Below are 12,500 nucleotides of genomic sequence, written 5' to 3'. Positions count from 1 at the left end.
TCCTCTGCTTCACAATTTTTACTAGCCTCAATGGCTAGTGAAAGCTCAAAATCTACTACATGTAGCCAAAACTGAAATTTCACAAGCCTGTGGCTAGTTGGCTACCATAGGTCTCGAGCACTGTTTTCACCCAATAGAAGAGATCTATATGGCTAACTCCTCTATATGGATTAGCGCTGCTCCAAGGGATGAATGGCATAAGGCCTGGGAGTCCTTCGTCTAAGAGTGCCTTATTGACTGTACCCCATACATTGTATGGTTTTGTTGACATTTGTTCCATCTCATTGGTACCCTGTTTCCTGAATTTTTTCCAGAATTTTTCTTACAACATCATGACCTTTTGCAGGTCTAAAGAATAACGTCTGCAAGAATCTAACACAGACCTCATTTTTCTCTTGTGCCCAATAGTGTACTAGACATTGCTTTCGGTCTTGAGAATTCCGTCTCATCATAGTGAAAGGCGTATCTCCAAAGCGACTATGAAATATCTTGACACAGTTTTTGTCAGATATCATGACAGACACTTTTGTTCTACTTATTGTAAAGTTAACAGAAACATCTCCTGGGAACATCTTTTGGAACAACAGCTAGCTGTTGCTCCAAAAGATGCAAATGAATAGTCATGTGATATAAAATCTTAAATTGGTAAACTGACAGGTCCCTGGTCTCTTTGTTTATTCTCAATAACTCTATAGGGAGTTACAGGGAAATTTACAAAATATAGGAAATAAAGGGACACCAGTAAAATGCCAAGGCTGAACACTGAATTCTCACAAGCCCACCAAATTCAGTCAAATATTCCTGGTTAAAATGTTCCCACGGCCACAAATCCACCGTAAAATTCAAGGGCAAAGGTTTCTCTTTCATTTCAATACCCTAGCCATGCAATCAAAGCCCTGCCACATGCTGACCGCTGAGTTCAGTTTGGTAACGAGTCTTTGTTTGTGGCTTGGTAATGAGTATTTATTTGTCTTTGTTTGTAGTCCCTGACAACTTTACCAAACAAAGACAAACCAAACTCAATGGTCGCCGTGTGGTGTTCAAAGTGAAAGAGGATCTTTTCCATGGTTTTATCGATTCATTTGGGACACGAACAGCTGCCTGACGTTGCTGGCAGGGCTTTGATTGTGTGGCTAGCAGATTGAAATGAAGGAAAAACCTTTGCCCTTGAATTATACGGTGCATTTGTGGCCGTGGGAACATTTTTACCAGGAATATTTGACTGATTTGGTGGGCTTGTGAGAACTCATTGTTCAGCCTTGCTATTTTACTATTATAACCGTTGACAACTGAGGAACTGGTAATGCCACAGGTAACCCAGGCTCACTGTGTGCGTCACGTAGGTATTAAAATATAAAGAACATATGAGGCGAAGTTTAGGTCTGAAAATTTGCTAGAAAATGGTAATAAAAATCGATAAAACTTACCATGTGGTGAGCTGTTGTTGTCATTAATAAGTACACGAAGTTTCGGGGAAAATGGTCCCCGTTCACCTTCCTTCATAATATAGTGACAAGGTAGGAGACGGAAGCCAGCGTCGGGACTCCGATCGACCCAAAACAAGCACGATTTTTTCCGCGAAAATCAAATCCAGTCGCTAAATAAACACGCCAGGTTCGTGGAATAGGAATTTCTCTAAACCATGAATCCACTGAAGCATCTCCAGGTAGCAACGCGGAGCCACCAGACTCCGTAAAACTTGTAAGTTAACCTGCTAAAATGGCGGCCAGAAAGCGTGGTACTCACGAAGTGCCCAATTCAAAATGGCACTGCACTCTGGACGCCTGGTGACGAGTATAATAAGTCTCCCTCGAGGGAGGGGAGTCCTTAATTGCTCAGTGAGTTTTGTTTTTAGCAATTTGGGACTCCCCTCCCTCGAGGGAGACTTATTATACTCGTCACCAGGCGTCCAGAGTTCAGTGCCATTTTGAATTGGGCACTTCGTGAGCACCACGCTTTCTGGCCGCCATTTTAGCAGGTTAACTTACAAGTTTTACGGAGTCTGGTGGCTCCGCGTTGCTACCTGGAGATGCTTCAGTGGATTCATGGTTTAAAGAAATTCCTATTCCACGAACCTGGCGTGTTTATTTAGCGACTGGATTTGATTTTCGCGGAAAAAATCGTGCTTGTTTTGGGTCGATCGGAGTCCCGACGCTGGCTTCCGTCTCCTACCTTGTCACTATATTATGAAGGAAGGTGAACGGGGACCATTTTCCCCGAAACTTCGTGTACGTATTAAAGACAACAACAGCTCACCACATGGTAAGTTTTATCGATTTTTATTACCATTTTCTAGCAAATTTTCAGACCTAAACTTCGCCTCATATGTTCTTTATATTTTAATACCTACGTGACGCACACAGTGAGCCTGGGTTACCTGTGGTAATGCATGGGTAAATTCACATTGAATCTCAAAAAAGAAAAACACAGAAAAGGAAGCGACCCACAATGGCCATAAGGTTGGGCTTTTTAATTGAGAATTTTTCGTAAAATTATCTTCTCAGGTCTTTTATCGGGATTCCCATACAAATCCTCATATTTTTGTTGGCTTTCCCTCACAATGAGCATGGGGCACCTGTGCTAAAATGTGCACTGAATACAACCTGAAAATTAAATTTTGTAGTAATTATATAAATTTATTAGGGCAACAATACACATAAGTCTAGAAAATAATAAAATTATTTACCTGAAACTGCCAGCACCTTGTGACTCTTGCATAGGTTCCACATGCAAAAATATACCCACTATTGTCAAACAGTAGTGTCTTGATGTAATTTTGGCAATTAACCTAAAACCCAAACAAAACAGAGACAAATTTTGTAATTATAGCTATCTAGAGAAGTCTGGTATTACGTGTACAAGTCCACAAAAAAGTGTTGATGTTGAAGCTAATAATTTCCAAAACTGTAATAATTATGAAAAAAGAAATGGAATATTATTTCCCTGAACCTTGAAGCTGTTTTGCACAGTGATGGAGTATTTTGTCACTTGCATTTCAACTTAATATTATCAACTTACCATACATGTCAATTTTACATGTTCAATATTACAAAAACGTCACTTATTGATCATGGCTTACCTTGGAAATTCCTCTCTTTAAACAATCCTGTAATGCTGCCTGGCTTGGTGGTAACTCGACAGACTACACAAAAATGAGAACATATCATAAGAAAATTAAACTGGAAAACACATTTAGGGGCTTTAACTTTAAAGTGAGTATTATAATAATATTTAGAACCCCTCAAAAGTCATGGCATCTGACAGAATGCGGCAATGCAGATCTGCATATAATTCCCTAAAATCCGTATCCTCCGCATAATCACGATATTTTCTGCATAAAACAGAAGAAATGCCTGATATTAGCATATGTTGCCTGTTTTAGACTTGCTGTTTTTTCGTTTTTTGCTTATTACTCTGTAACAGCGTAATACCGTTTTGTTTCTCTTCTTCATTTCGCAACAGCGTAATACCCTTTTTTGTTTCTTTTCACTTGCAACCTTTTTTTATCAGCTAATTGTTTAGGTAGTGGAGGGAGACAACGGAAAGGGCAGCAATGGAATTTTTCTTCCTTTGCTTTACAGAGTCTTCAATGTCGTGATTTTTTAAACGTCTCATATTGGCGTAGTTGTGTAATTTGAAAAATATCGAGCTTGATGAAGCCCGTACATTTACTCTGTAAGATGTTCATCATAACAGCGTAATAACATAATGAAAAAGTAAGATTGCAACGTTGAACAAACACGGAATGGAAAATCCTTACACAAAATATTTACGGCGTAATAGCGTAACAACTATCATGAAAAGTGTCGAGCTTGACCAAGACCGTGCATATACTCTGAAAGTGGTTCATCGTAACAGCGTAATAACGTAATGAGAAACTGAAATTGAGAAAGCGGTGTTGAACAACCATGGAATGAAACATCCCTTTAAGATGTTCATCATAATAGCGTAATAAGGTAATGAAAAACTAAGATTGCAACGTTGAACAAACACTGAATGGAAAATCCTTACACAAAATATTTACGGCGTAATAGCGTAACAACTATCATGAAAAGTGCCAAGACCGTACATATACTCTGAAAGTGGTTCATCGTAATAGCGTAATCATGTAATGAGAAACTGCAATTAAGAAAGCGGCGTTGAAAAACCATGGAATGAAACATCCCTGCTAAATTGTTGGCGTAATAGTGTAATAACTGAATAACTGCGCCTAAAAATTCCAGCTAACCAAGCCCCTACATTAACTCCGTGAAGTGTCCGTTCTATTAGCGTAATAACGTTAATTAACAACATAACTAAAGAATGCTACGTTGAACAAACATGGAATGGAATACTCCTAGTATAATGTTGGCGTAATAATGGGCAAAAACTTTCCAGCTTGACCAAGCTCCAGTAATAGCACGTTAAAATGTCCATCGTAATAGCGTAATATCGTAATGACACACACAAAGAAAGAATATAAAGATTGCGAATCGAAACAGATGGAACGGAACATTTTTACTACAATACTTGGCGTAATAGCGTAATAAATATCTGGAAAATATCTGGCGTGAAAAATGTCCATTGTAAAGCGTAATAATGTAATGAAAAGAAGAGATACAGATAGAAACGTTAAACTATCAATCATGCATGCAACGGTGCAACCCTACTTCCCGAGATCAAAATGTTTGGAGATGAAATGCACTTTAAACGACTGAGTTTATCCAAAGTGACCAACCCTGTAGAATAGCCTGACCTGGCTCAACAAACGATTTGTATGTACCGATACATGTATGTATTTACCGTAGTTATTTGGTTATAATATAAGGCGCATGGTTTTTTCAAGAAAAATCTGTCTTTGGGTGGCAAGTCAGTGCTAAAATTGGAGTGCGTCTTATAGCCAAGTATTTTCACGCAACAAAATCTTAAGATCACAATTTGAGAAGAACTTGCAGTTTAAACAACACAATAAAAGGACACTAGTTGTCAATTAAAAAAACGAATAGTGCTTTTGGAGACATTTAGAAAACTAAACGACTTCAAGAGAAAAGCAAACAAACGGAAATCTGCATCCGTGCTTAAAAAGCACGTACATGCTCAGTAACATGATACCCATGACAACAATACAATGGTTCGAACCTTGTTTCGAATTCCGAGAATTGTGTTTGTCGCTCGCATGGAAAGTTTCTTCTTTGAACAAACAGTATGGAGATAAAACACCTTCATCATTCATCCAGCCTTACTTGTGCACTGAAATTTGCATCCTCGGTGGTGTGTTGATATTCAGCTGTTGAACACCTTTGAATATGACTTTCGTTGGGAGTCTCAAGACTGAACTCTGACTATTTATTAAGTCAAATGAAAGGTTCAAATGAAAGTGTATGCGTTGTATGTTTATCATTTCAGGTGTCAACTTTTAGCTTTTGTTTTTACGTATATCATTAAATGCGTGACTTTTTCACTTTGTTTACGTTAACAAAAAGAGCTTGTATGCCAATTGTGTAAGGATAATTGTTCTCAAATTAAATTCATCACATCTTTTTGATAACTCAATTTTTTGGTGCGTCTTATAACCGAGTATTTTCGCGTTATTTTCAGTTTGAGAACTTAGCTTGATTAAATTGCTAAGTTTGGGGTGCGCCTTATAATCAAGTGTGCCTTATAACCAAATAACTACGGTAGACGGGTTTGTGGCTTTTGAATATTTATGATGCCGTTAGTTGTCATTTTCCCTCATAAAGGGAAGAAAGGCTGGTGACGTGCGGCGATCTCGTCCCACAACTGAAACACTCGGCCAATGAGGGTGCAGAATGTAATACGATTGCCATCAAGCTATAACGGCTAAGCCACAAATCTAGCTGAACGCATGGGAAGATTATAGAAAGCAGAACATTATTTGGAATTCATTGGCCATAAATCGCTGTCTGGTCCCGGAGAGGCATTGATGTGATAGGAAATTTATCTGGCCTTAAGGCTGTGGTGTTTTGATGGCGATTCGGACCATTGCTTTTTGATACAAGAGCAATTTGTGGGACAAGATCACCACGAGTCACCAGCTTTTCTTCTCTTTATGAGGAAAAATGACAACTAAATTCAAAAGCCACAAACCTGTCTAAAACGGACACAAGTTTGCCCTGCAATTGCACAGAAAAGACGAGGACAACTGTACATAGAGGAGTGCAGTTTGTTTCTACATTTACAGCTTATTTTAGCATTTATAAGTTCAAAGTTAATTTTCCCATACAAAGTATACCAACCTTGGGCTGCCTGTGCTTCTCCAGATATTTTAATTGCAAAGGGAAAAAATTCAATGGTTGCAATTTCGAGTCCTGATTTGTACCATAAGCATGTAAATACATCGGACGGGCCCACTTATTAGTTTCATAAAGTGTTTAAATTTCCGCATAATCAACGCATGTTTACGCATAATATGGCCAAATTTCTGCATAATCTTTAATTTTTTTCCGCATCCTATCACAAGCCCAGAAAAGTGTAACTTACATGTAGTTCCCACCCTCTTGAGAGACGAAAGTCTTGTTTCTAGGCGTGGATGAGATTCTCGTCTCATGAGACAAGTGCCTCGTCTCTAGAGACAAGACTTGTCTAGGAACCAAAATAATGCTCATTATTCTAAGTTCTGGTTAATTGCTGCTTGATTACAAAATTTGTTTTGCATGGTATAAATTTCAAATAGCTTTAATATAAATATCAGGTCATCAAATTTATAAGAAACCTGTCACATTAATTTCAAAGGAACTGTTTTAAAATACTCACATCATTTTGAATTGATGACAACTTCATGCTGGATATTTCAAGTCTGAAGAGGACATTCCTAGAAACATTTGGAAATCATCATAATATAACACAAAGTGCACTTTCGCAATAAGACTTTTTTTTTTTGCACTGAGCTTGCCTGCTTTGGTCACGCAAGCGAGCTGAGGGGAGAATGCTGATTGAACATAGATACAGAGACTGCACGATCTTCTGTAACAGATGCATTCAGAATCTCCCGTTGCACCAGCAGCAGAAAATTCAGATTGGTCCGTTGACAATGGACCACTTCCAGATTTTTTTGATGAGTTACCCCGGTAATTACAGTACTTCTTGTCAGGTTATGACGCCAATCTGTCTTCGATTTTCCCTGGGAAAGGAGAACCACAATGTTGCTTTTTCAGTTTCGATCAAATGGCTATCACATTGAACCCAAACAAAAACAGAAACTTTCTGTCAAAGCTCTCCTATCCGGCAAGTATGTTATCGCTGTGCTACCAACTGGTTTCGGCAAGATCATTTTTTATGAGAGTTTTGTAATCTTAAAGGATACAAGTGACCCAAATCACACGCCATCTATCCTGGTAAATAGTTCCTTGTCGCATCATCACCAAGACCAGATTCGGTAAACGATTATTTATGGGTAGTTGCCTTTGAGAAGAAGGACATGGCTTCAAAAAAGTATTTTAGTCATCTCTTCTGCAGAACAAGCTCTGTATTCTGACCTCACTGATTTTTTGATAGATGATGAATCGTCCGTTCTAAATGTTCGGCTTCTATAATCTTCCCATGCTAGATGTGTGGCTACGGCCGTTATAGCTTGATGGCAATCATATTACATTCTGCACTCTCATTGGCCAATTTGAAACACTATCCACGTGCAATAATTAGACTGCCCATGAGAGTGCAGAATGTAATATGATTGCCATCAAGCCATAACGGCCATAGCCACACATCTAGCTGAGCACATGGGAAGTTTATAGAAAGCCACACGTTATTCGGAATTTATCCGCCAAAAAAAAGCTGTGTAGTCCCTGAATGGAGTTGATGTGATAAAAAATTGTTTTGGATCCCGCCCACATCATGAAGTGTAGAAGTCAGTTTTGAAGTCTTAACATATTTAACTTGTTGAATTAAATAATTAAGTCATGAAAATTGATCTCTTACACAATTTGTTTTGTTGAGAGAGAAATGGATGAAGATCTTTAATTTGGGCGACAAACTTAGAGGGCTGGGCACCCCAGCTGAATTGCTTGGCAGCCCTAATTGCTCCCTGAAATTTTCCTAGAGCACAGCCTTGAACATACAGTATCTCCCATCCTCCTCAATTTAAGAATTTTTTTTCATTTTCTTTCTTTTAAACTCACAAATGATGCAACAATCTTAGCAACCTTTGATTCAAGGGTGCTCATTCAGATAAAATCTGTGATCCAGTCAGCTCCACAGTAAAATGAAATAGAAAATGGACAGTTAAATGTTAATTATTAATAAAATACATGTAACAACTCACATAGCACCAGCAATTAGTCTGTCATTTGTTTGATCAATAAGGATTCTTTCTACTCGTGATAATTTTGTTCCATTGGAGGGAAATCTAAGACAATCTAAAAAAAAACAAGCCGGAAGTTAACTTTAATAAGTATACTCTCCATGTGATTGTATAAGGCCTTAAACACAACATCAAACATGACACATGCAGACATAACAGCTGACTGTATCTTGAAAACTACAAACATGCAGTCCAGGTTTTAAACCATAACCCTTGCAAGACAACAGGTAGTCAACAGTGAAGTGCAAGATACAACAATGTACATGTTATGCCCTAAACAGGACATCAAACTTTGCATGCTCAATACTTTAAGTATTATAATTCTACAATGTGCAACCTTATCAACCACATGAATCAATACCTTTTTTCAGCTGTCAATAACTGCCTCGCAAATTGAAGGTTGGGTGCCTGAGACATCCAGGAGCTTCCACTATTGGCAGCCAGCTCCTAGATGGAGACCGCTCCCATGGCTGGCAAATCCAGGCAACCCAGCCATGAGCCTCCATGCAGAGGGAGAAAGCAGGCACCCGTCACACTGATAAAACAGTGGAAAGAAAGGGAGGGACAGGGGAGGGGAGACAGCCTCTAAGGAGTCCCCACACTCAGGAAAACGCTAACGCTCAGAAAACGCCGACTAAAATGCCAACAAAACTGCTACAACGCCCTATGGACCAAGAACACAAAGAATCCTGGCACATGGGCAGATCTAACAAACCGCTGACCGCGAAGGTAAAACTTGTGCTCCTAGTTGTTAACTTCGTTAAATTGCATTTATCTGCATTTAACAACTGCCTCGCAACGTGGAGGTTGGGTGCCAGAGACATCCAGGAGCTTCCATTATTGGCAGCCAGCTCCTAGATGGAGACCGCTCCCATGGCTCGCAAATCCAGGCAACCCAGCCATGAGCCCCCACTCCAAGCCAGAGGACCTCCGAGCAGGCTTGGCATTGCTTGGAGAAAAGGGGGGCTCATGACCAGGGACGCCAGAGCCCCAAAGAAAAATGCCCAAATCCGAAGGCACCCAGAAGACCAGCCCAAATGAAGGGTAGAGGAGCTCATACCTGCTAAGCAAGTTGTCCTGCAACAGAAAGGATGGTTTCCACTGGAGTACGCACATATAACAAGTAAGCTTCACTAGACCAACGCCCCATAGTCTTAATGAGATGGTCAGGAAGGCCCGTCATGGCAGCAGTAGTTGCAGCTCCAATTCTAAAACTATGGCCTGAGAACATTCCTGGGATACGTGCTGATTGTAGGGTAGTTTGAAGAAAGGAAGACAGCTGAGACCTGGAGAGAGGAGTGCCATTCTGGTAAATAAAGAGACCTCTGGTGCCTGGCCCACGGAGATGAAGGTAGTTTGTCAAGGAAACCACTGGACAGAGAGGGAAGGAACCACAACCCAGGAAAATAAAACAGCCCTTTCGGAAGGGGTCAGTCTTTGAACACTTGATAAAGACCCTGAAACTCTGAGGATTTGTGGAGGAATCTACTTGGACATCAGCCATTGTCAAGTGCAAAGTAGGATCAAAAGTTCCATTCACTGTAAATTCACCAGCTCTGAGGAATCCGAAGAAGCCAAGGCAGCAGGCAGCCCAAAGCATAACTTAAATTATTGGGATTAGTAAAATCCAATGACTGGTGTAGCACTGACATAAGATCTGCTGTGACTGGCCGGCGCTGAGGCAGATTAGAACCCTGGTGTCATTTGATCCCCTGCAAGAGACGTTGGAGTTGAAGACAATTGGTGAGTGGGTCTGGGATGCCGTAGTCAATGTGTAAAGACCGGACTGCTGATAAGTAGACTTTAATGGAATGGAAGTATGGTGAAGCCGATCAGCCAAGTGGGCAGAGAAGCGCATCAAAGTTTGTTCATTAGCAGGTAGCAGCGGCTGATTCCAATTAGAGGGCGAGTCCTGGCTACAGAATTCTAAGAACCGGCATTGTGCCGAGCCATAATTATACTTGACGAGTGGATGGAGCCAAGCCATTAGCTAAGTAGAAATGGCATTTGTCTGTCAAATTACAGGAAGCTGAGCCAGCAGTGATGGTGGGATAGGGGTTGCCGCCGGTGCTGCATGTGGTGCGAGATGATGGAAACGCTGAAAGTCAAAATGGGATATTAAAAAGGTATCAGCAATGCAATTGTCTCTACCAGCCCTATGGGAGGCAGTAAAGGCAAAGGAATGACGAGCTGCACCGAGAGAAAGGTAATGAAGAAGAACCATCATGTTTGGATCCTTAGAGGTGGACGAACATAGCACGATGACCACTGCCATATTGTAAGAACAAAACTCCACACGTTTTGCAGCCCAACAGTGGCCCCATAAATGGAATGCAACAACCACAGGAAACAACTCCTTGTATGCATTCGACAAAGGCTTCTGACTAGAGGACCATTCACCAACAAACCACTCATTATCAAAAATGGCGCCATATCCCAGTGCACCTGCAGCATCTGAAGAGATGTGAAACTCTGCTAAGGGAGCACAGTGTGGGGATAGCAGGAAACTAAACCCATCCCAAGAATGGAAGAATTCACGCCACCAGGAGAGGTCTAAGAGGAAATCTTGGTTGAGCCTAATTGGATGGTCATCCCGTCCAAAAGCTGACAGCAAGTTAATCATACGCCGTAGAAAGGTGCGACCCTGGGGGATTACCTTTATACAAGCGTGCTGGAGATTGCAGATAAGAGATTCCAACTCTTTCCTTGTCCAATGCTGTTTTAGTGACCAGGATTCCAGAAGAGCGGCAATGTGATCAAACTTGTCCTGTGGATGGCGAGCCTGTAGCGTCATTGAGTCCAGCTCAATACCAAGTACCATCAAACAAGTGGAGGGTCCCTCAAATTAATCTGGTTGAAGAGGAATGCCCCACTCCAAAAACAATTGAAAACACGTATTGACATTATTCTGGCAAGCTGGAGAGTTAGGAGGGCCCAAAGTGTGAAAGCTGAGCGTAAGCCAAAAGGAAGCGCTAAATCAAAGAAGTACTTCGCCCGCCACTTCATGATGATGATGATGATGAACTTTATTAATGTGTCGAGAATCTCTAGCACATACATTGTAGCACTAATAGGTGACACAAAAATAAAATAATCTAGGATAACAATGCTAAAAATAGTAAAAGCTAGGGAAACTAAAAAGAAATGTAAAACCTATTTACAAATAAAATTTTGCTTAATGACACAAGAGTCTATTACAAAGCATACAATCGCTGCAGCCATCATCAGTTATGACAGTCAGGTCTATTCTTCTGATTTTAGTCTTAAATCTGTGCAGACTATCTTCAGTACACAATTCTTTTGTATAAGTTTCAACCAGAGGAAAGGGCCAAAGTATCTTATCGAATGCTTTCCATATTTAATCGTATTAAAACGAGGCACTTTGAAATCAGAGTTTCTTAAAGAATATCTCCTATGATCACAGTTTGCATTCACTATAAAAAGTTCTTGTATTTGACTTGGGAGTAGGTTCTTTTTTGCCTTGAACATGAGGACTGCAATTTCCTGAAGCCTTCTGTTGATCAGTGAAGGGAGTTCAGCCAGACTCAGCAGCTCGTCATAGGAGGCTGATTCATTGTTGAAAACCACTTTCAGGGCTCTCTCTTGTAATCTTTCAACTTTACGTTTGTCTGAGGCTCTGCAGAAGTGCCAGATAGTACTGAAGTACGTCAGGTGAGGCAAGATGGCAGCTTTGTAAAGTAGTAATTTACATGAGTGGGTATAAGCTTTCTTAGACGTCTTAAAACTCCTACCTGTTGGCTAGCCTTTTTACAAACGAAACTACAGCTGTAATATGCTCACTATAAAAATTAAGTTCAGAGTCCAGGAGTACACCGAACAATTTGATGCATGGATTTCAATTGTTCTACATGTATGTTAGTCCCATCTATATGCAGGTTTAGGAGTTTATACTGTGTCATGTCCTGCTACCTGGAGGGATGAGCACTGAAGAGAATCCATGAGTAGAGAGTGAAAGCTTTAACCCATGTTACTATCTTGGTGATCTCTTGGATTTGTTTTTTGGAGCAAGTTACAAGAGGTTTCCCATCCAGATAAGTTTGGGCAGTGCTTGACCTTAGTGTCTTGTAAATGTTGTTTCGATGTGTTCCTCGCAATGTTTCGATGGGGAAAACAGATAGTCCAGTGCGAGGACTGAGGCGAGAAGACTAAAAAAAGCTGAGTTTGGGACTGGGCACTAAGG

At 40.4% G+C, this 12,500-nt stretch overlaps 1 protein-coding gene across 3 annotated transcripts in view; it reads right to left on the bottom strand.

Annotated features, from left to right (window-relative positions):
• The window catches only part of LOC138039092 (semaphorin-1A-like), a 75,814-nt gene that overhangs the window by 52,293 nt on the left and 11,021 nt on the right, over positions 1 to 12,500 (bottom strand). For 2 of the 3 annotated variants that reach the window (XR_011130362.1, XM_068885264.1), the window contains 4 exons: positions 8,261 to 8,354; positions 6,754 to 6,811; positions 3,080 to 3,142; positions 2,687 to 2,788 (listed from right to left, as the gene is read on the bottom strand). Coding sequence is in view for 2 of the 3 variants with exons in the window: in XM_068885264.1 (XP_068741365.1) it covers positions 2,687 to 2,788; positions 3,080 to 3,142; positions 6,754 to 6,811; positions 8,261 to 8,354 (317 nt within the window). In the remaining variant the exon portion in view is untranslated. Of the gene's footprint in view, positions 1 to 2,686; positions 2,789 to 3,079; positions 3,143 to 6,753; positions 7,402 to 8,260; positions 8,355 to 12,500 lie in introns of all 3 variants that reach the window. The other variant, XM_068885265.1, reaches the window with a different exon arrangement.

This window comes from Montipora capricornis, chromosome 2, assembly GCF_036669925.1.
Source record: "Montipora capricornis isolate CH-2021 chromosome 2, ASM3666992v2, whole genome shotgun sequence".
Classification (NCBI taxonomy): domain Eukaryota; kingdom Metazoa; phylum Cnidaria; class Anthozoa; order Scleractinia; family Acroporidae; genus Montipora; species Montipora capricornis.
Note: the sequence above shows the minus strand (reverse complement) of the source record. Positions and strands in the feature narration are given on the sequence as shown.